Source organism: Cololabis saira, chromosome 22 (assembly GCF_033807715.1).
Source record: "Cololabis saira isolate AMF1-May2022 chromosome 22, fColSai1.1, whole genome shotgun sequence".
Taxonomy (NCBI): Eukaryota; Metazoa; Chordata; class Actinopteri; order Beloniformes; family Belonidae; genus Cololabis; species Cololabis saira.
The window spans coordinates 23501352-23526090 of record NC_084608.1 but is presented as its reverse complement, the minus strand read 5'-3'; the positions used below and the strand labels follow the sequence as shown (position 1 = coordinate 23526090).

The 24739-nt window shown below is 41.6% G+C and overlaps 2 protein-coding genes across 3 annotated transcripts; both read left to right on the top strand.

The window, feature by feature from the left end:
- Window positions 1-1408: 1408 nt before the first annotated feature.
- On the top strand, window positions 1409-24739 carry LOC133423196 (ADP-ribosyl cyclase/cyclic ADP-ribose hydrolase 1-like). 2 transcript variants are annotated; one of them, XM_061713353.1, is made up of 8 exons: window positions 1409-1646; window positions 2342-2468; window positions 2558-2693; window positions 5179-5261; window positions 7135-7208; window positions 7733-7819; window positions 24253-24336; window positions 24414-24739. In XM_061713353.1, the coding sequence occupies exons 1-8, from the start codon at window positions 1468-1470 to the stop codon at window positions 24469-24471; spliced, it is 828 nt and encodes a 275-aa protein (XP_061569337.1). In that variant the 5' UTR covers window positions 1409-1467; the 3' UTR covers window positions 24472-24739. The 2 variants fall into 2 exon arrangements, with proteins under 2 accessions (XP_061569337.1, XP_061569336.1); XM_061713352.1 differs by lacking the exons at window positions 24253-24336; window positions 24414-24739 and adding exons at window positions 7916-7999; window positions 8077-8394.
- LOC133423198 (ADP-ribosyl cyclase/cyclic ADP-ribose hydrolase 1-like) lies at window positions 14801-21321 on the top strand. Its single transcript, XM_061713354.1, has 8 exons — window positions 14801-15026; window positions 15117-15237; window positions 15344-15479; window positions 15578-15651; window positions 19068-19141; window positions 19425-19508; window positions 20454-20537; window positions 20631-21321. Exons 1-8 carry the CDS (start codon window positions 14872-14874, stop codon window positions 20686-20688), a joined length of 786 nt encoding a protein of 261 aa, XP_061569338.1. The 5' UTR covers window positions 14801-14871; the 3' UTR covers window positions 20689-21321.

Here is a 24739-nt window from a genome sequence, read left to right as displayed (position 1 = left end):
ACTAATCCATTATTTTTAAATTCTCATATTCTGAAGTTTAGAAACTTGGTTTATTATAGAACAATGCAAATCATGTTTAAAGCAAAAAATAAAACACTAGCAGACAGTGTGCAGAAGTTTTTCATAGCGTCTGAGAATAAATATGAGTTAAGAGATGGATGCAGATTTTTGTTACCAAAAGCGATAAAAGAAGTTAAAAGAAGATGTATTTATTTTAAAGGGATCCAGCTGTGGAATAGTGTTGATCTCAAACTTAAGCAATGTACTTCCTTTATTATGTTCAAAAAATCATTATGTGTATTTATATTTGGGAGTTATGGCTGTAATTGAAAAAAGGGGAAAAGTGTGTGTGTGTGTGTGTGTGTGTGTGTGTGTGTGTGTGTGTGTGTGTGTCTGTGTACAAGTGTGTTGCAGATGTATGTAGCCTACAGTATAAAGTAAAAAAGTAAAAAAGAACAAAAAACAAACATATAATATATACATATATGTTATATGTTTGTTTTTTGTTCTTTTTTTCTTCACACTTCACAGAGCGGGTGGTAACACTTTGTTTAATCAACTTCGGTCTTGAAATGTTTGTGTAATTGTTGTTCCTCATTTAGTAAGTTTGTATTGTCCATTACCTACTGGTACTGTTGTTCTTACCATCACTGACGTGTATGTATGTACTATATGTCCATGTCCATTATGTCCATTACCTTCTGGTATTGTTACTCTTACCATTGCTGGTATTTATTATAAATATAAGTTAACGGTTTATTATAAATATAAGTTAACGGTTAACTATAAATATTACTATATACATTGTTCCTGCATTTGCAGGCATTGTGGCCATGAAATGCATCTGCATTTCGTAGCCACAATGTGTGTGAATTTAGGTGAGGTGAACTGTAGAAATCCAGAAATTTTTTTATAATTTGATATAGGTCTTTTTTTCATTTTTTTGGTTAAAATGTTGAGACAGGAGGAAGCCTTAAAAAAAAATCTGTCAAGTTGTTAATGAGAAACAGGGGTGGGATTAAATAAATTTTCTTCTTCCCACTCCCTTTCGAGTGTTGACGAATTAATTTGTATTTTGAACCTGCACCTGATAAACCTGATAAAAGGTATTTGTTTAATTTTATGTTGCACGCAGGTAACTTATGTTATGTTTATTGCTCGAAATAAATAAATATGAAATGAAAAATGAAAATGAAATGAACACTTGACTTGAAGGTATATATATGACTGAAATAAACTTTAACTAACTAACTAACTAAATCAAGCAGGGGTTGAACAGCTCCGAGCTGCTTGCGAGACATCAGAAATAGTGATCCCACCGCGTCCTCGCTCCTGATTGGCGCAGCGCCACGGGCGCGAGCCTGCCGACGCTCTCGCGCGCTCCGCGGTATAAATAGGTCCCCGTGAGGAGGTGGTGGGAGTGAATCAGCTGGTGACGGTAAACAACAGTCTCTGGTCCCTGCACTCATGGAGGAGCAGTACGGCGGGCTGGACAAAAGGCTCAGGAGACGCCGGCTGCTCATCTTCCTGGTCCTGCTCGCTGTGGTTGTAGTCATCACCGTGGCCGTGGTGCTGGGAGTGACGCTCCGACCACGAACAAATGAAGTCAAAGCCACATTTTTGGAGAGGTGTCAAAAGTTCAAAGAGTAAGTTTCCTTTTTGTTGTTGTTGTTGTTGGTGTTTTTTTTCCCCCTCATCAGCCTGTTGGTAGATCAGCTGTGGACTGGACATAATTAAACAATTAAATTTCACAGCTTTGAAGGCAATCATAATAATAATACATTTTATTTATAATGCACTTTACATTCCTGAGAATCTCAAAGTACTACAGTTTGATAATTAAAAAGGAAACAGAAATAATAAAATCCAGATAAAAGGGATAAAAGGTCAAGACATGTAAAAAGAGAATAAAACTTGGCATGTCATCATGAAAACAAGGCATGTCATGATGGATGCCTGGAAAGTCTTGGCTGGAGCTTTTACTCACATCATTGATACCGGAGTGCGACTCTGACAAGGCTCAGCGAAGCAATCACGCTCCCGGAGATGTTTACTCCGGCACTTTAAAACCAACATGTTGGACATTTTTTTCTTTTAATATTATTTGTTCTTTTGTACTGCACCAATCACCACAACAAATTCCTTGTGTGTGTTAAACTACTTTGCAATAAACTTATTTCTGATTCTGATTCTGGTTTAAAAGTAAATCAGAGTTTGGGTAAAGGTCAGGGTTGCTGTTTTCTGCAGGGTCTGCACTATACATCAATAATTGACTGGAGATGTGATTTTTGGATGAAATGTGTTGTGTATTTTGATGAAAATGTTGCCTTTTACCTTCCAGTTACAACTGTGAGAAGATATGGGATGCATTTCGACAAGCTTATGTCGGCCGGGATTCTTGTAATGTTCCCGTAGGCGCCTACGATGCTCTCTTCCTTGAGGCGCCCTTCGTTCCATCGTGCAACAGGGTAAAAAAGACATGCCAACTTGTATTGTCGTGCATTCTGCAGGGCTGATGTTGCATTGAGGTGTGGTAACTGTTTTGTTTGTGGGTTAGGTGATGCTCTGGAGTAAAACAAAGGATGTGGTCCATGCCTTTACTGCCAAGAGAGATTGTTATGTCACCCTGGAGGACACCATGCTGGGATCTGTCCTGGATGGGCTAACATGGTGCGGAAAGGAGGGCAGCAATGGTAAGAGTCTTCACTTAAAAACTTAAAAACACAACTGATTTGTTTAGTTCCTTTCAGAGGAAAGAGGAGGCGTAGCTCCTTGCTTGTCACTTCCCCATCCTTTTGAGTCAGCACGGTTATTATCACTGAGTTTCAAAAAATATTCCCTGCAAAGCATTTGCAACATTCAGTCTTCAAACTTTAGCATTTTGTCTGAACATGGGGGTAGATTTACCGTAATGGGCCACGGTTGCACAGTTATCCAGTTCTGTTCCACATCTGCACCGATCTACAGACAAAGGCACAACCGTCCTCCTGCAATAGTGACAAAAGCAGCAGCAGTGGCGAATAGTCTACAGTCAGAAACAACAAAGCATGTTTATAGACTGGATACAGGTGCACCAGGTTTCCTTATAAGCTGCAGGGCACTTTTGCATGTACCTGGTGACCTGTTCACTAGAAGAGGTTGTAAGAGCCAGTTAGAGTTTGAAAACAAACAGAAAGTACAGCCTCCTTGCTTCAGAAACATCTCCGAGGCCACAATGATTAATGGCTCCTGCAAACTGCAGTATTTTCACATTCCTATAGGATATTTATGAGTCAGATCTGCTTAATGCTGGGGAAAGCCTCAAAACTAGCGTGCACAGACTGTAGTACGATGATGCCCTCTTGAGTTAAAGACTACATGCTGATATAGAGACTAAACAAACAAAACATTACAGTAACTTACTCTGTAGTAGCTTTTATGTGTGCCGAAAATGCTTTTAAGAATCAGCTGTGATGCCGAATGTGGTCCATGTCATGCTGGAGAAAAGCCAACATGGGATGCCAGTTTTGCAAAGGAACCTCGAGGTACATAGTTGTAATACTGTGATAAGACTCAAATGCAAATACAAACAATGTGTGTGACAACTTGCAATGCCTTCATAGTGTGGACCTCTGTTGCCACAACTCCATCAAATCAGATTTTTTTTCTCAGATTTAAAGCTTGATCTCTCCTGCATTTTGTTTTTTCAAGGGATTGTACTGTAGGTGTTGCATTAAAATATCATTTCAGGTTGTATTTTAGTTGGCTAGTTAGTACAGAGGGTCGTACACTGCCTGGTAAAGTCTAAAAGTTATATCAGAGAAGCTTTGGAGACCAGTGTGACTGACAGTCAGTACATTTACATGCACTAAGAGAAGGTCGAATTATTGCCTTAGTCCGACTGATATCAACATTTTAAAAACCATGTATACACTTTAGTCGGGCTGTAGTTGAACTGAACTGGAGCTCTTGAAATCAAGCTATTAGAGCCAGATAACGCGGTCCTATTTTGATTTAATCTGCATTTACAAACCAGGGTAAGCCGAGCCAGTGACTGGCTGGGTCTCCCCCTTCCAGATGTGACGAGACCGCGAAATCGGGAATAAAAACAGTCATGGCATGACAACAACACAGTAGCAGAAGAAGAGAGCTGCTGCATCATTGGTGTCCATATCTTTGCATGTTGTTGTCCTCCTTATACGTCTGCTTCAAATCCGTAGCATTTGTTTACTAATTGTTGTAACTAACCAGAAGAATGCCAATACGAAAGGGCGTGTAGCGCCACCTAGCGTCGCAGAGTCGAACGCACCTCACTCTATAATTCGATTCTCTTCCGCACATATATACTCGTATTTCTCGGAAACTCCAGTTAAATCCTTAGCTGGATTATTTCCAATAGCTTGATTTAGATGTGCATGACTGTACTGACTGATCATTGAGCCGCTCACATTGTACGTTGTTTGAGAGCTGATCTGGACTCCCGATGAAAACTGTACACAATTCTTTCACAACAGCCATCTTTTGTCTGAGATGGCCAAGAATCTTGCAGTGACTCGTAGCGTTTAAAGCATGCAAACCATGCACCAACATCCCACCTTCTGGACTGAAACAAACGCAGGAATGACATGAGTTGCAGTTTGTGTACTGACCACTAGGGGCTGGTTCCAAACGTGAGTCAATCCCCATTGATCCTCGTGAAAAAGTCCAACTTTGCATCAAAACAATCGTTTTTACAGCTTGGCTCAAAAACACGGTTTTGGTCTCTGTGGCTGGATTTCACATCTGTGATAACTTTCACAACTGTGGCTGACATACGGTGTCCGGTTCAATTCGTGCAACATGGGCACAAAGGAAAAAGAGTATCAGGCAATGACTGGTCACTAGAGGATGGGAGTTTCACAGTCCAATGACTTTGTTGGGTACCACCCACTGACTGGATGGTATTTTAATGAAAGATAATATGTGAGTGATGTAAATCTTTCATGCCTGTATAATAACCCTCCACTTCTTTGATTCCTGAACTTCATGCTTATTATTATTTTTAGACATGAGATAAAGAATAACTCTACCCCCAATGGTGCACATCTCCTTACTTTACCACTACTTTTCTGTTCATTTTGGTTCTGTTGTGTCCTGTTGCTTTGGTTCAATTTGTATGAGTGGCTCACCAAAGTTGAACATGTGTTGCTGTTGTCATAGAAACATTCACCACCGACTGCCCGGGATGGACAGAATGTGAAAACAACCCTGTTCGCTCATTTTGGAACCAAGCCTCAGCTGGTGTGAGTAAAATAAAATAAAACACTTAATAGTTTTTCCCCAAAGAGACACCATGGCTAAACAGACAGATGTGCACCGTGAAGTCCAGGAAATATCTCCTGATAGTGGTGGGGAGGAGGAAGGAAAAAGGTCCCACGGCTGGTAAATTCATCAATGAGGCTTTGTGTCAGTTTCCTTGGAGCCACATTACAGAGCTCGCTCCAGATTGAACAGCGACCCACACATTCAGAGAGGCCCTGCTTCGGTTTGGTTCGTATCTTCAAAACAACATTCAGAGACAAATACCAACCTGGCGAGAACAAACTATTGACAGAACATACAACGTAAAAACTGTAAGAAGGGAAAAAAGAAAAGCAGTTCAACTTGAAATGACTCGGCACTGATTCACATCAGCTGTTGGTGGCCTCTTCAGCAGGAACACAAATATTATAAAGTACATAAAATCAGTTAATTTGACTCTTCTGCACCCCTTTTAATGCTGAAGATGTTTACTGATACTTCCATTACCAATACATTTATTTTGTGAAAGATAATGATGTTCATCTTCCTCATAGAAACACCAATTGTTCTTTATCTCCTGACATTCTGCAACTTCTGACATCCAGGGGAGATGCATTACTTTCGCGATGGCTGAGTAGTAGGTTTAAATAGTTCAGATATGTACTGTAGCTAGATGGCATATTTAGCTTGAGGCTAAGGTATTACTATTATTATTTCTGGCAGTTGGTGCCGCCTAACTTTTATTAAAGACTCGCTTTGTGGATTTCAGCCCCAGCCCGAAAATCCTGGATAGAAAAATATCAGTTTCACTTGAAGTCCAAGCTAAATATTGCAAAGGTTTGTGCTTCTTCAAAAGGAAGTATAAGACATTCTAAACATAGTATCTAACTTAGAAATGTTTTTCTTGCATTCAGTTAATAATATTCCCTCACCAGCATCTGCTAGATGCAAATATCGTTACACAAACGCCATGTCTCCCAAAACCATAACCAACATTCAGCCAATCATCAGCAATCGGAATCAGAATCAGAAAAGGGTTTATTGCCAAGTTTTCACACGAGGAATTTGTTATGGGGATTGGTGCAACACAATACAAATATAAAAACAAATATATAAGAGATAAAATGAAATGTATAAACAATAAAAAGTATAAACAGTAAAATAAAATGTAGACCGGAAATGTACAAAATTAGGTTTTAAAGTGCCGGGTGAGTCTGTACAAAAGTGACTTAGGAACTTAGGATAGGTAAAAGGTATAGACAGAAGGGGAGGGAGGAGCTTGCTGCCCGTGTTCAGGTATTCAAATGCCAACACATTCAACGGCAATCAGAAATGGCTAACGCTGCCTTTAGTAGTCAAACTCATCAATTCATTTTGACACAGTTATCAGAATTTTAAATGCTTAACAGCTATTTTTATTTTAGAATTTTTTAACATCAGCTATTGTTTTTAAATATCAATATCAAGTCTGGAAATGCTCCTTGTTTTAACTGTGAAATCAACCGTGAATCTGTTCTTGATCTAAAGTGTCTACATGAAGAAACGTGTGCAAGTGGTTGTCAGAACGGTGCTGTTGACCAGATGAAGTGCATTTAGAATAGAATAGAAGACTTTATTGATCTCCCAGAGGAGAAATTCAGTCGTGCAGCAGCCAAAACACACACACACTTTATACAAAAAATGTAAAATAGAAATAACCAATAAATAGGTAAATAATAAAAAGAGCAATATAAAAAGTAGAAAAAGAGTATGTACAAGAGAGAAAAAAATAGTAAACACTCAAAAAAATTGATAATATTTACAAAAAAATTTACAAATATTTGTTGGATAATTCTCAAGTGTATTTTCCTTTTAAAGTCCTCTGTGTGTGTGCAGTTTGCAAATGCTGCATGTGGTGATGTCACAGTGTTGCTGAATGGATCCATCCCCAAACCTGTGGATCCGATGAGGTGGGTTAGACGTCACTTTACTCCTTTGACAGGTTCAAGGCGTAATTATCTTTTTCCTTATTAATTATTAAATTAATGCAACAAAACAGTTCAACAAAACAGACTGACCAAACAAATCAATTGGTGTGTTTAAAGCAACAGTATGGGCTAAAGATGGTTTGAACTCCTTTGAAAAAACACAGAGCAATGAAAATAAAGCTCCAGAATGGTCATTTCTGCTGAATAACATCCAACAATGTACAAGTATACACTACTGGATACTACAGCGAGTGAGGACACTGATCCTGTTATCTATCTTGTCTGTACATGACCTGCCAGCGCTTTTAACAATTTAATTTAAAGAGTTTACTCATTAGACTGAAAGCACTTTGGTCTGGCTCCAGGTGCACGTCCATGAATTACTCTCCATTTATTATTATGAAGGTAGGTTTTAATCCGAGGAGAGGCTGAGAGCCAGCAGAGCTCTTTATAGCAACAATGTTGTACTTTATTAACAATTAACCTTTTTATCTTTTTTCCTTCAGTATTTTTGCGAGCATCGAGGTGAACAGGTTACACTACAACAGGGTGAAAAAGCTGAAGGTTGTTCTGGTCATGCAGGAGAACCCTGTGTAAGATTTTCCTGTATCTACAAACTTTTACCAAAGGCTAAACAATGGGTATCCTGATCTTGAAATAAGCTCTTTTATTTTTTTTGTCCTCTTCAGTGCAAACTGTAAAAGTGATTCTTTAGTGGCCTTGGAGGCAAAGCTAGATCCTGGAATGGAGTATAACTGCAAGGAAGTGCCTGAGTGAGTATAACGCCAAGAAACCCACATGTTGTGAGCTTGTTTATGTCTTCTCACAGCACACTGATTTATTCTTCCAGAGCTCAGATTGAAGAATGTGGGTCCGACCCAGAGAAACCTTGTGGATCCTGCTGGTGAAAACCTCTGACCATCTCAGACAGAGCAGATAACCTCCCACAGAAAGAACAATGACTCTTGTTTTGTACATGACTTTGAAATATTTTTGTACGTCTGGGCCAGTTTTACATAAAAAAGATGAGTGAATCTTTCTTTCATAAATGTTGGAGATACTTTTTGAATGAGGGTGAACCTTTTACATGTTTTTGTGTGTTTTAACTGATGATTTTATCTCCTCTCGCTGGTGGAATCAACTGTATTTCTAAATAAAATACTAACATATGAGATCGTACATGTGTTCTTGGGTTTTAAATAATGGCTGCGTGACGCTTGCGTCGCGTCACTTCACATAAATGCATGTGAATGGAAAAATGAAGCAGTTAAAACGTAGGAAAACTGGCAACGGGATGTGATGTGGTCAAAAACCATTGTGGCTTCTTCAATATAAAACAACCACAAAGTAGCCGTTCATAATTTGAAGTCAGAGGCTTCCGGGGGGTGGAAGTAACATTAAAAATGATTAAAAGAAATTTTGCTAATTAAAAACTGTTAAAAACCTTGGTCACACTAGCAGTATGCAGAAGTAAGATTCTAAAGAATAATCGACTTAATAAACTTTCAGCCAACTGTGGCGTATTTATTACAGCTTCAGCGACGCACATACAGGCTGCTCTCATCAACAGGTGCAGAGGACAGAGAGAGTGAGCAGGGCGCGAACACACCCTTTTATATGACGTACCGCTGACGTCATCACGTCAGCTCCTCTCACATCAAACAGCAGTACAGTAACAGTCATATATTAACATTTAACACTCCCACTTATGAATGTTCTGTATACTGTACAGTCTTTACAAAATCAAATAAATAAAAAATAATAACATGGCAGTCAAATGGTAAACATTTACACACCAAACATGACCCCTACAAATTTCCTCAACTTTAACTTGGAGGCAGGTTTGGTCATTGCATCTGCAACCATATCATCTGTGGGACAGTAAACCAGTGTCATCTTCTCCTCTCTAATAGTGGACCTAATGAAATGGTATTTAATGTCCACATGCTTACATCTTTGCCTGCACACAGGATTTTTCGTGCAATAGCTCCTTGGTTGTCTTCATAAACCACAGTTTTCAAGTACTCATATGTATCAATACCTTTCAGTAGTTGCTCCAGGTAAATACACTCCTGTATTGTCAGAAACGATCCAGGATCTTTCCCACATACCTCTTTTGTGACATTTTTACACAATCGCCAGACTGGCTGAAATCTATACCCAGAAAATGTTTTAACCTGCCTAGGTCTTTCATCTTGAACCTGGTGGAAAGCATGCCTTTCACTGGCTCTAGGCTCTTGGTGTTGTTGGCTGCGATGATAAGATCATCCACCCAGATAACAATTATCACCTTCCCCGCCTCCTTAGACTCTTTAGAGTACACACAGTGGTCTGCAGGGTTCTGTGTGAAGTTGTCTTCTATCAGGCATGTGTGAAGCATCTCATTCCAATTATGCCCTGACTGTTTCAGGCCGTAAATGGATTTCTCTAGTTTACATACTAGCTTTCCTCCCTCCTTTTCATAACCCTCAGGCTGTTCCATATAGATATCTCTATCTATGGGCGCATGCAGATACGCCGTTTTCACGTCCATCTGGTGTAAAATCAAGTCGTCTTGGGCTGCCTTCTGCATCACCACACGAACACTGGTCAGGTTTGCTGTAGGTGAGAATGTTTCACCATAATCTATCCCCGCTCTCTGGCTGTATCCTTTGGCTACAAACCTAGCCTTGTATTGCTCATGTCCGTCACTGTCCTCTTTAATGGAGTATACCCATCTTCCTCCCACTGTCTTTCTGCCCTCTGGCAACTTAGTCAAAGTGAAGGTCCGGTTGTCTTCTAAGGATTTAATTTCCTCACCCATCGCTCTCTGCCATTTTTCTGACGCTGATGATGTCATGGCCTCTTTAAAGGTTGTCGGTATACCGCACACCGCTCTATAGCAATAGTCTATGCTGGTGAGTGTACTGTCATCCTCCTCAAAGTCCTCCTGAGTAACATAATCCCTCAGATACCCCGGCGGTTTACGCTCTCGGGTTGGATACCTCCCACTGCTTGAGGCATGTGACCCTGGGGTGCTTCTCGCCACTATCCTCAGTTGACTGTGGGCTAACAGCCCGCTCATCTGTGCTCACACTAGACTGTGGTGTATCTCTTTCCTCACCACCTGTTCTAGGGTCCATTCCCAGCTTTTGCGTCTGTGTCTCGTTCTCACATGTGGTCTGGGTGACAAACTTCACCAGTCTGTGCTTCTACACTTTCCCTTTATCGGGATAATAAACTAGAAAAGCAGGACTGCCCTTGTCATGCCCTACAAAAAGTCCTCTACCACACCTGGATTCCAGCTTACCTCTGTCCTGTTGGTAGGCGTAGCACACTGATCCAAACTTGTGCATCCTGGCTAGATTACACTCTTTCCCCGTCAGTGCTGTGTATGGGGTGGTACCTGTGTGCTTATTAAAGCACCGGTTTCTTGTGTACGCTGCTTCCTGAACAGCATGGTGCCACAGACTCTTAGGTAAGTTGCTGTCTATAAGCTTACATCTGGCCATCTCGAAAAGAGTACGTCCTTCCCTCTCAGCTATCCCGTTCTGATGCGGGGAGTAAGGACAGGACGTCTCATGTCTGATCCTGTTCTTCCTCAGTAGTGCCCGGAACTCTCGGTTAATGAACTCGGTTCCGTTGTCTGACCGTATGCATTTTACGTTGCCATAAGGCGCTACATCGGCTAAAAACTTCTCAGTAGCCTGAAGTGCATCACTCTTCGCTCTCAGAAAGTAAACAAACACTACCCCGGTACACACATCTGTAAAAGACTGCATATATTTAAAACCGTCTATAGACTTGTTGTTTACTGGACCAGCAAGATCTGTGTTCACCATCTCAAGTGGTTTATTTGCCTTTTCAGTTGGACCTCTGTTTCTCATTTGAGTGAATTTTCCCTGTATGCACACATCACATTCTTTATCAGGCCTGCGCTTTGCACCTTTAATATGCATGCCTACTGTCACATCCTGCAATTTCAATATATCCTCGTAATTGCAATGACCCATTATCTCATGCCATGTCTGGATATCATGGCTGACATTGCACACATCATATTCATCACACTCGGTTTGCAAGTAGTACATTCTTTTACTCACATGAATATTAAACCTTGTGCCATCGGGGGTAACAAGAGCATCTTTACCTTCCTCAAAGAATACTTTGGCACCATTAGCAGTAGCACACTTCACTGAAAACAGTTCTTGAGGGAAGGAAGGGATGTAGAGGGCCTTCTTCAGCGTCACCTTACACCGGCGCCCCTCACTGTCTATGAGGCACACCTGTGCGTCTCCCTTACCTCGTGCCAACCCGAAAGTGCGCTTCCCGTCTGCCAGCTCCATGCTGTGCCTCTCCGGCTGGAAGTCGCTCTCAAAGCTCTTGAACCGCGTCTTGTCGTTGATGATGTGGGATGACGCCCCGGTGTCCACAATCATCCCCTTTCTCAGGACCTGCTGCGCTGACCGGCTGCCGCTCTCCGTCTCCGCTCTGAAGAAGAAGTCGTCTCCTCCCGCTGCTCTCCGTGCGTCATCTCGGTCCTCTCCGTGGCCGCCGCTGTATACGCCATCTTGGACCCGCGCGTACCGAGCGCTCTGTCCACGTTTCTTTCTGCACACCTTGTCTGCATGCCCGGAATGTTTGCAGAAACCACACCAAACCGCCTTTTTACAGGCATCTTTCCGGTGACCGCTCTCCCCGCATCTCCAGCACGCCAGCTCCGTCGGGGGTCCGCTCGTTCTCCTCTTTGGCGCCGCCCGCGCTTTCAGCACCCTTTCTCCCGCCTCCTCGGCGGCTGCGTTGGTGTCCTCCGCAGCCTCGAAGTTCCGCAGCTTGGCCTTGAACTCTCCCAGCGACATGTTCACTGAGCCGTGCGTCACCATCAGCGTGAACGGCTTGTATTTCTCTGGTAGTCCCCGCATAATCATCGCCATCATCAGCCCTTCGCTTGGCGCCTCACCTGCGCTTTTAAGCGCGGTAATAATCTGCTCTGCCCTGATAATATACTCCGTCACAGTCTCTGTGTCAGCTTTCTTCAGTGCAGTCATTGTTATGTACAGGGAGACGATGCGTGGCCTACCTTTGACAATATAATGTTCCCTCAATACTTTGAGGCTTTCCCGGCCCTTATCCTTTGTCTCCCTGAATATAAGTCCGAGACTCGTGTTGTCGAGAAGCGGTGCCAACGCGCAATATGCGTCGGCGTTCAGCTTGTCATCCAGGGCCCGCTGCTCTGCTGTCAAGGGTCCCGCTGGTTCTTCCAGGATAGTCTTTTTCAGACCCGCTCCATGCATGCAGCACAGCATCCTCTCTTCCCAGAGTTCATACTCCTCCGCTCGCCCGTCAAACGTGGGCCACTTGCTCTTGCTTCTGTTCGTCATGGCTCGTGCTTCGTGGCTGCCCGTTAGCTCAGCTTTAGCTCCGCGTGGTTCTCCCACCGCTAAACTAGCTATACTTTGCAGCTACCGTTACCTCACCGCACCAGCAGGCCGGCGTCTTACTTTGCTCGTCGTCGACTAGCCTAGAATCTATTTCGTGACCTGGGCCCATAACCTGTTAAAAACCTTGGTCACACTGGCAGTATGCCGAAGTAAGATTGTAAAGAATAATCGACTTAATAAACTTTCAGCCAACTGTGGCGTATTTATTACAGCTTCAGCGACGCACATACCGGCTGCTCTCATCAACAGGTGCAGAGGACAGAGAGAGTGAGCAGGGCGCGAACACACCCTTTTATATGACGTACCGCTGACGTCATCACGTCAGCTCCTCTCACATCAAACAGCAGTACAGTAACAGTCATATTTTAACATTTAACAAAAACAATCTATAAGTAGTATGTAATTCAAATGTAAAATAGCAACAAACTGTGTTGCTTTGATAAGCTCTTCACCAGAACGAGTTGTTCCAATATTCAAAAGTGGGACTCCTCTTTCTACTTGTAATTACAGGCCTATCAGTATCTTACCTACAGTGTCAAAGGTTGCAGAGAAATTTCTAGCTGAGCAAATCACCTGCCATCTGAATACTAGTTAATTTGCCCTGCACCCAATGCAATTTGGCTTCAGAGCCAATTATTCAACTGAGACAGCCAACTGTTTTTTCACAGAAAACATCAAATCTCTATTGGATAAAGGTGGTATTGTCGGAGCTGTGTTTCTTGACCGTAAGAAGGCTTTCGACACTGTTAATCATAGAATTCTCATGTTTAAATTGTCTAGCTTTAATTTTTCTACGAATGCACTAGAATGGATTGAATCATATCTGTTGAATGGATCTCAGTATGTCAGAGTACAGAATCATCAATCAGCTGCCCTCCATCTGTCTACAGGTGTCCCCCAAGGATCTATCCTGGGCCCATTGCTATTTACATTATATATCAATGACGTATGTCCTGACACAAATATCCAAATGTATGCGGATGACACTGTAATTTATGTACATGGAAGAAGCATGACACAAGTTGCCGATGAACTTACAAACTCCATGGTTCATGTAACGGCATGGTTAAAGCAATACTTTTTGCAACTAAATGTGTCTAAAACAGTATGTATGTTTTTCACCAAGACAAACAGTTCTACTGTAGAGCCTGATGTCTTTGTTTCAGGGGAGAAGCTACAGGTCGTATCTGAATATAAGTACCTCGGAGTGCTGATTGATTCAAAACTTTCTTTCAAGGCTCAGGTGAAAAAGGTCTGTAACCGGGTCAAGTTCAATCTTTCAAATTTCAGGTTCATTCGAGATTACATGTCAACAGAGGCAGCTAAGATGTATATGCATTCTATGGTCATATTCCCATATCAATTACTGCTTAACAACCTGGTCGCAGGCTAGCACCACTACTCTAAAACCATTACAGTCTTTGTATAAACGAACACTCAAAATCCTTGATAAGAAATCAGTACATTTTCATCATTGTCCAATACTAAAAAAATATAACTTGTTGAGTTGGGAAAATAGGATTAAATATGTAGATGTTTGTCTTATGCACAAGATTATATACGGCCTGACTTCTCCTCTACTCAGACACTTTGTCAAAATTAGAACAACTGCTGATTGGTTCACAAGAGGTGCAGCAAGAGGGTATTGTATTATTCCACTCAGAAAAAGTGCTTTCAGTCAGTCTGCATTCTCTGTTAAAGCTGGACTAGAATGGAACTCCATCCCTGCAACTATCAGAGAACTGGACACATATCGTTTATTTAGAGCTCATTTAAAGAAATGATTGATTAATACTCAGCTCTGTCAGCACTAAAACTTAATTGCACCTTTCTGTACTTCTGTACTTGATGTACCTTTCTGTATTCTTACATCTGTCCAGGGACTACAGATGAAAAACAGCCTCTTGGCTAACTCTGGCACATTTACAGCAATGTCCCTGTCAAATAAACCAATAAATAAAATCTGTACTGATGAAAATGATTATCAGAGTATTTGTGACTTCTACTGCACTGACTTTGACAGAAGAAAGTATAAACTTACTGTCAAAGGTGCATTAACAAGCCCTTCCGTTGATGATGTCAGTCTGATAAGGCAAGCTTTATAAACACAAACTTTGACCACCGGCAAAGCACATGTGATCGCTCCTACGTTATGTGCAGCTAGTTTCCTATTACAGGTCTGCAAAATCAACTCGGATCATTTATTTAAAAATTGAACCATTAAGATGGACCTAAGAATAATATTGGCCATCACCTGTGGCGTCATTTTTGTCCTTGTTGTCATTATTGTTCCACCGTCAGTGCTTCTCTCTCCTCGAACCTCCCAGTTCAGGTCAACATTCAGGAAGAAATGTCAGGCATTCTCAGAGACACCCCAAAGGTAAGCCTTTGTGTTTAAAATGACTTCCTGTTTGATCAAATACCATTTGCTTCACAGCCAGTTTCCACTTTGTTGGGTTTTTTTTTCCAGATGTGACGATCTATTGAGTTTGTTTGAGGATGCTTATGTGGGGCTGGACTCGTGTGACTTTCCGTTGGATGCCTATGACCAGCTCTTTACGAAGAACCCCTTCACACACTCATGTGGCAAAGTATACCCCAGTGATTTCAGCACTAACTGGCACATTATTTCAAGAAAAACATATTGTACCTCCACAATGCACAAGTTTTAACATCGTGGTGTCATTCTGGGATTAGACAATGTTCTGGAGCAAAACAAAAGGTCTGGTCCATGAGTTTACTAAGAAGAGGGATCATTTTATCACCTTAGAGGACACGCTGCTGGGCTACATAATGAATGATCAGACCTGGTGCGGAAAGAAGGGCAGCAAAGGTAAGAACAGGTTCAGTTATAGATGGCAGATTCTTCTTGCAGGTTTGGAAACTGTTCATCGCAGCATGCACTTTAAATTAATCTGGATTTTGTTTTAGAAACCTACACCTATCTGTGTGACAAGTGCATAATCAACCCTGAGACTTCATTCTGGAGGAAAGCATCAGCTGAAGTAAGTAGCAAAATGGTAAATGGTGCATTTAGCCATCATGTTTCAATGAATTAAATCCCTTTTGGACTGCTTGTTTTACCCAAAGACTGTATAAGAAGAACTGGACGAATTCTCTGTGACGTCACCCTTGTCTGAAGAGTGCTTTTGAAGCATCCTTTCGCTCATAATCCAACTAGTCTGGGATGCACGCCCACCTTATGTCAATCATAACTAGCCATTTTAGCTTTGTTGGCTTACCTTACGCTAACGTATGACACTGATTCATATTACTTTACATTCATCCATCCATCCATCCATCCATTTTCTGCCGCTTATCCGTTCCCGAGTCGCGGGGGCAGCAGCCTCAGCAGAGATGCCCAGACTTCCCTCACCCCAGACACTTCCTCCAGCTCCTCCGAGGGGAGTCCGAGGCGTTCCCAGGCCAGCCGAGAGACATAGTCTCTCCAGCGTGTCCTGGGTCTTCCCCGGGGTCTCCTCCCGGTGGGACATGCCTGGAACACCTCCCTAGGGAGGCGTCCAGGAGGCATCCGGTACAGATGCCCAAGCCACCTCAGCTGACTCCTCTCAATGTGAAGGAGCAGCGGCTCGACTCCGAGCTCCTCCCGGGTGACCGAACTCCTCACCCTATCTCTAAGAGAGCGTCCAGCCACCCTGCGGAGGAAACTCATCTCGGCCGCTTGTATCCGCGATCTTGTCCTTTTGGTCACTACCCAAAGTTCATGACCATAGGTGAGGGGAGGTGCGTAGATTGACCGGTAAATCGAGAGCTTAGCCTTTCGACTCAGCTCCTTCTTCACCACGACGGTCCGGTACACCGACCGCATAACTGCGGACGCTGCACCAATCCGTCTGTCAGTCTCACGCTCCATTGTTCCCTCACTCGTGAACAAGACCCTGAGATACTTGAACTCCTCCACCTGAGGCAGGACTTCTCTACCCACCCAGAGAAGGCACACCACCCTTTCCCGGTGGAGAACCATGGCTTCGGTTTTGGAGGTGCTGATTCTCATCCCTGCCACGTCGCACTCGGCCTCAAACCGTCCCAGCACATGCTGAAGGTCCCGGTCCGATGAAGCCAACAGCACAACGTCATCTGCAAAAAGCAGAGATGAAATCCTGTGGTTCCCAAACCGGATCCCCTCCGGCCCCTGGCTACGCCTAGAAATCCTGTCCATAGAAATTATGAACAGGACCGGTGACAAAGGACAGCCCTGCCGGAGTCCAACATGCACCGGGAACAAGTCTGATCTACTGCCGGCAATGCGAACCAAACTCCTGCTCCGATCATACAGAGACCGGACAGCCCTTAATAGAGGGCCCCGGACTCCATACTCACCGAGCACCCCCCACAGAACGGCACGAGGGACACGGTCAAATGCCTTCTCCAGATCCACAAAGCACATGTAGACTGGTTGGGCAAATTCCCATGAACCCTCGAGCACCCTGCGGAGGGTATAGAGCTGGTCCAGTGTTCCACGACCGGGACGAAACTTTACATTCTTTCTTATCAAATCTGTCCAAACATCCTCATGTCAAACGTTGCATTGCAAGGGTTGAAGGGAGGACTGGCAGATCTCTGCTGAGACCCCCGGTCACTTGGCTGGGTTTGACCCGTTGTGTCAGTGAACTGCAACTTTTCTTATTTCATTGATGGCTTCAAGCTGGATTAAATGAACTTGGTTTTATTCAGAAGGACTTCGCTCTAACCTCCATACGGGGCTGGTTGTGGGAAGACCTGCTGAGATGATAATCCTCCTAGCGGGTTCTACCATAAACGCAGAAGACTTATGTAGTAACTTTGACCTCCCTGAACAAGTACCCACCACTAGAAAAGATTTCTTCTTGAACGACAGCCAAACAGCATACAGCATAGCTGCGTCAGATCCTGAACGGCACCTCTCCTGCTATGATGGTCCCAGTGGCATGAACTGTGACCAGACAACTGAATGTTCTGTATTTATAGAACACACCTTTAATCAAACGTAATGGAAGTGTAACACGCTGTAATTATATCAGCTACACCTGTTATTTTAATGTAATACAGTCATGTGTTAATTTTAGGACCTCCCTTTTAATTCTAGGTTATTTTTGGTGCAAAATGTAATTAAATGAAAAATGAAGCTGTTAGCCGGTCTGGAGCATTCAGATGTGTATTAATGCAACGCCAAGAGGGAAAGCCATTTGCAGTCGTCTCAGAGGAGCAATTTTTGGTGCACATTGATCTGTAGAGGGTTGTAAAACAATTAAAATAAAAAAAGGCACAGACTGTTCAATGCTCAGAGAAATGCAAAGCACAGTTAGAAGAAGAGTCAACAAGTATGGTTTGTTAGGAATGGTTCCCAGGAGAAAGTCTCTTCTGTGTAACAGGAAACATGGATTCCAACTCATTCCAACTCAAGGTTTGGAACGATACCCCTGAACAAACTGGAACAATGTCTAATGGACAAACCATTAGACATCTGCATACCAGAATATTCTAGAGGCAAATGTGAAGACATCTATCTGACAGCTAAAGCTCAGTCAAAACTGGGAAGGAGGACGATCCAAAAACACACTAACACATCTACATCACTCCGCATTGATATAGCAAAGAACCATGAACATACTTGCTCTCAGATGGGCTGGTCCAGCTCTGGTGGTCTTTTCCCACTTTGCCATTTGTGGGAAACGGAACCCCTGGGACTGTTGAAGCTTTTAGACCTGGTTTTAAACACTTACTCCCTCTAACTCACAGCACAGGTGTGCCATGTAGGTTCACAGAGAGTAATTAAACCTCAATCACTTGCTACTTTTGGTGACAAGCATATGTGATCTTGTATAAACGTGTGTTTGCTTCTCGAAACTTTGTCTGAGGCTGAGCTACTAAAATACTTTAGTAAATATTTCAAATATCTTACAAAGGCATTATAGGGTAAATGTTTACTATTCAAATGATTCAGACTAAAACCAAACATTAATGGGTTTGGAGAGGAGCTAATGAAGAACAGGATCCAGAGCAGAGAGAGGAGATGTCAGTGGTTGACGTTTCCCCCAGTTTGTGTTTCTGTTTTGCCCCGGCTGTCTTCCATCTGCCCTGATCGTTCACACCTGTGTCTCGTTACCCCCTTGTGTATATCTGGTCTTGTCTTCCCCTTGCTCCTTGTGGTACCGTACTGTGCTTCCCTCCATGTGTCCTGCCAAGTTTTTGCTTACGGTTTTTGATCCCTGTTTTTTGATCCTGCCAAGCAGCGCTTTTGGTTTTTGGTTTTAGTAAATAAACCCTTTTTTGTTGAACTCCTGCCTTTCACTCTCCTGCATCTGGGTCCTCACCACACCAGCCCGACAGGAGATTGCTTTTTTATAGATTTGTTTCTTATATTTTCTCCATCTGAATAGTTGAAATATGTGTTTATAATATAGTGTATTTGTAAATGTAGTTTGCAGATTATGCCTGTGGGGATGCCAGTGTAATGCTAGACAGACGGACCCAGGAACCATTTGATCCTACCAGGTCAGTAACAATGAATAACTCACAATGGCAGGATGTTTGACCTATTATCAACAAGAAAAGCATTCATATTCCTTCACTTGTTTTATTTTTGACACGTTGATACAAAACATGCAAGTATAAATCCTTTGAATATGCCTTTTTTTTAAATTGAGCATTTTTTTTATATCAGAAATATTCTTTTCAAAATGCAGCATATGAGTGACAAGTCAAACTTCCAATGGCTGTTTAACTAAGATCCTAACCCATTTTCCATTTCTTCCTGTATTTCTTTCTGTTCACCCAGTTATTTTGGTGCTATTGAAGTGAAGAGACTCGTTCATCCCAGGGTGGTTAACCTGAAGGTCATTTTGGTTACTAGAGACAATAAGTAAGACTTATTGGTCACCATTGTTACACTATCTCTTCTTCTTCCTGTTTAGTGCTGCAGTACTTTTTTTCTTTCCACATTTCTTTGTTGACTCGACAAAAAGGGCCCAGTTTGATCAGAAGTAATATAAAGTGACGTTAACTGGCAGAAAAGATTTGCAATAAGCTAAGCAAGCCAAACTAAAATAGCTAAGTGTCACTGAAATAAGGTGGGCGTGTTCCAGTCAGTTTGCATGGCTGCAGGTTCGACCCTTTTGCACCATACAAGGAAAACCCCGCGTGAGTGAACCTGATAACAGGCTGAGTGAAAATGAAAGTTTCAAATTAGCATTATTTAACTGAAGTCCTCTTGGTTGGTATTCCAGGGACTTATCCTGGTAACACACGTGCGGTGAGACGAAAGAAACAGCTTTCTTTTTAAACTCAATGTCTTGACTCCATTTTTTCCATTTTTAGACAAAACATAAATCTGTGTATTATTCTTCCTTTGTGGAACAATAGACAAAAAGAGAATAACTGTATTTATATGTTTTTCTTTTGCTTTTTCGCTCTTTTTAAAAAAAACAAAATGAGAAAAAAAACAAGACAGAAACTAGAGTTGTTAGTTTTGTGTGTGCAATGGACTGTTGGGAAAACAAGGAAACACATGTCAAGTGTGATGGAAAGTTGCAGGTTGTCAGGTAAAAAGTGGTTAAATGGGTTAAAAGCTGAAAGCTTGTGATCAGCCACCTGGATGGGAGGAATTGAGAGCATTTGCCACACTCGTGTCACTAAAGAGTTTCAAAGCTAATGTTCAGCATTAGCTGGATTATATGGCTCATATGTTGCAAAAAAGAAAAAGCTCCAAAAAATGAGCTCTATGTAAATTTAATGATCACTGTGTTTACAACGAAAAGAAAACTATGTATTTTTATGTTTATGCTCCCTTTGCAATTCCTCTGTGCAGCTTAAACTGTAACCGAGAGTCTCTGCAGCTGTTGCAGAACATGCTGGATCCAAACATCACCTACAGCTGCACGCCTGTATCTGAGTAAGTACCGGACATATATCAGCAGAGGCTCTGTTGCACCCTGGGACTCACTCCCAGAGCGCTAAACCCAGTTTCCTTCGTCTTTAATTGCAGGTCCCGTATCCGCTACTGCATTGAAAGGGGTTTAACCACCGAGGCCTGCTGGAGTTAAACCTTTCTGACATCAAACGGTCAGAAAGAAGCTGGGAAGACATGTGTTCTTTTTCATTCTGTCACAAAACTCAACAATATTCTTTTCATTACTAGATTAACTGCAAGTACAGCCGGAGCACTTGCTCTGAAACAGTCATGTGTCATCTTTTAATCCTATGGTTCCTTTTTTGGGGGGATTTCTCAGCCATTTCTCGTTCCAGCATAGCTTTGATCCATTCAGGCATTCAGGTTTTGGCTTGTTTGGTTAGACACCACTGCGTTTCATCTGTGTTGACGTTTACGTTTTTCTTCATTCACACAAATGTAGATTTGTTGATTTGCTTTGGATTATTTTCCTGTTGCACGACCCAGTTTCAACAAAGTCTGAGATGTAGCTCTTGTTTTTGTTTGTTTAACCTTATATGGGGTTGATCATTAGCAGCATTTGGCTTTAACTTACTACCTTTAAACCTACTGAAGCAGTAAGGGGATACTTAGTATTGCCCACATGTTCCTTTTCTCTTTGTGACTTCATTTTTGTTAAATGTGTAATTATTGACTCAGATCTGAACTTCAACAGCCATCTAAAGTTTATCAATAAATCTGCTTATTACCACCTGAAAAACATTGCTAGAATTAAGGGGATTCTGTCTAAACAAGACATGGAAAAACGTATTCATGCGTTCATTTACAGTAGGTTGGATTGTTGCAACGGCATCTTTACAGGCCTGAACAAGAAATCTATCAGGCAGCTGCAGCTGATCCAGAACGCTGCAGCCAGAGTCCTTACAAACACCAGGAAACTGGACCACATTACACCGGTCATTAAATCACTACACTGGCTTCCAGTGAGTCAAAGGATAGAGTTTAAAATCTTACTGCTGGTCTACAAAGACCTGAATGGTCTTGGACCAAAATACATGCTTGATCTGTTAGTTCCCTATGAAGATGAGGTTCATCTGGATCTGGTTTGTTGTGGTTCCCAAGAACCAGAACCAAGCAAGGTGAGGCAGCGTTCAGTTAGTCAGTTTTCAGTTGGAAATTTCCCCTCTGTGGGACTATTAAAGGATTTCTTATCTTATCTTATTCTGCTCCTCACCGGTGGAACAAACTTCCTGTAGACCTGAGGTCTGCTCCAACTGTCAGCTCCTTTAAATCAGGCCTAAAAACATTACTGTTTACTGAAGCGTACTCTTAAATTAAATACTTACCTGCTGTATTCTACTGCCCTTATTTTTAACAACTTGTGCTTTTTATTATTTTATGTCTTTTCTTATCATTTTATTTGTTATTTACTGTTCAATTGTGTCTTGCTGCTTTTAATGTTGATGTAAAGCACTTTGAATTACCTTGTGTTGAATTTTGCTATACAAATAAACTTGCCTTGCCTAAATAATCAAAATATTAAAGCCACAAAGAGTTTGACTTTTCCTCACACTTAGACTCACCATGATTAGATGAGAGCGTACTAACTTTTACAAGAAATTATAATATGCAGTTTATTTTATTCTGATTTTAATAATTACATCTTCTGTGCTCTATTTATTTATTAAATAATCTCACTGGCAGGGACCTTGTTCAGATTTACCAGGTGTTTTCAGGTGGTCAAACATGGTTGATTTGAGGAAATTGACGGCCTTTGTACGAACAGATAATCTGAACATATATGATATAAAACACCAATTGTTCTTTATCTCCTGACATTCTGCAACTTCTGACATCCAGGGGAGAGGCATTACTTTCACAATGGCTGAGTAGTAGGTTTAAATAATTCAGATATGTAGCTAGATGGCATATTTAGCTTGTTGTAGGCTAATGTATTGGAGATATTTCTAACTATTTCTGGCAGTTGGTGCCGCTTAACTTTTATTAAAGACTCGGTTTCTGGATTTCAGCCCCAGCCCGAGAATCCTGGACAGAAAAATATCAGTTTCACTTGAAGTCCAAGCTAAATATTGCAAAGGTTTGTGCTTTTTAAAAGGAAGTATAAGACATTCTAAACATAGTATCTAACTTAGAAATGTTTTTCTTGCATTCAGTTAATAATATTCCCTCACCAGCATCTGCTAGATGCAAATATCGTTACACAAACGCCATGTCTCCCAAAACCATAACCAACATTCAGCCAATCATCAGCAAGGGGAGGGAGGAGCTTGCTGCCCGTGTCCAGCTTTTCAAATGCCAACACATTCAACGGCAATCAGAAATGGCTAACGCTGCCTTTAGTAGTCAAACTCATCAATTCATTTTCACACAGTCATCAGATTTTTAAATGCTTAACAGCTATTTTTATTTTAGAATTTGTTAACATCAGCTAATGTTTTTAAATATCAACACACATTGTGTTTCAGTCAATTCACTGAATTTGCTTTACTTGGACTTAAAATGATTTTACAGGATCCCCAACTTTTTTAGATTTCATATCATCTGTGTGTGTGTCCATCATTTAAACGGGATGCAACATGTTTTTTTAGGGCACTTTAAATAGCAATACAATTTTTGACCACATGCGGGCATGTAGCTCTGTTATGTTGATAAAACAGCCACGGACAGCACTATTCTAATGATGACTTGTAATACCATTTCGTTCGACTAGCGCTTAGCTTTGTGTCCCCCATGTGGTCAGTAGTGGTATAGCTACATAGAGGGACTTTAAAAAAGGGAAAACTGGACAGAGTAGTCATTTTCATCATTTTAGTGTGACTTCACTACGTAGCGGAGAACACTGATGATCATTTAACCTCACATTATATGATAACAAAAGAGCAAGATGCTGTTCATAAAATAAAAGAGTCTGGAAATGCTCCTTGTTTTAACTGTGGGATCAACCTTGAATCTCTTCTCAATCTAAGAGTGTCTACATGAAGAAACGTGTGCAAGTGGTTGTCAGAACGGTGCTGTTGACCAGATGAAGTGCATTTGTTGGATAATTCTCAAGTGTATTTTCCATTAAAGTCCTCTGTGTGTGTGCAGTTTGCAAATGCTGCATGTGGTGATGTCACAGTGTTGCTGAATGGATCCATCCCCAAACCTGTGGATCCGATGAGGTGGGTTGGACGTCACTTTACTCTTTTGACAGGATCAAGGCGTAATTATCTTTTTCCTTATTATTGCAACGAAACAGTTCAACAAAACAGACTTACCAAACAAATCAATCAGTCCAGAATGGTCATTTCTGTTGATTAACATCCAACAATGTACAAGTATACACTACTGGATACTACAACGAGTGAGGACACTAATGCTGTTATCTTTCTTGCCTGTACATGACCTACCAGCGCTTTTAACAATTTAATTTAAAGATTCATTCAATTCTCATTAGACTGAAAGCACTTTAGTCTGGCTCCAGGAGCACGTCCATGAATTACTCGCCATTTATTATTATGAAGATAGGTTTTAATCTGAGGAGAGGCTGAGAGCAAGCAGAGCTCTTTCTACCAAAGAACCATTATAGCAACAATGCAGGAGAACCCTGTGTAAGATTTTCCTGTATCTACAAACGTTTAACAAAGGCTAAACAATGGGTATCCTGATCTTGAAATAAGCTCTTTTAATTTTTTTGTCCTCCTTTTGTCTTCTTCAGTGCAAACTGTAAAAGTGATTCTCTAGTAGCCTTGGAGGCAAAGCTAGATCCTGGAATGGAGTATAACTGCAAGGAAGTGCCTGAGTGAGTATAACGCCAAGAAACCAAAATGTTGTCAGCTTGTTTATGTCTTCTCACAGCACACTGATTTATTCTTCCAGAGCTCAGATTGAAGAATGTGGGTCCGACCCGGAGAAACCTTGTGGATCCTGCTGGTGAAAACCTCTGACCATCTCAGACAGAGCAGATAACCTCCCACAGAAAGAACAATGACTCTTGTTTTGTACATGACTTTGAAATATTTTTGTACGTCTGGGCCAGTTTTACATAAAAAAGATGAGTGAATCTTTCTTTCATAAATGTTGGAGATACTTTTTGAATGAGGCTCAACCTTTTATTACATGTTTTTGTGTGTTTTAACTGATGATTTTATCTCCTCTCGCTGGTGGATTTAACTGTATTTCTAAATAAAATACTAACATATGAG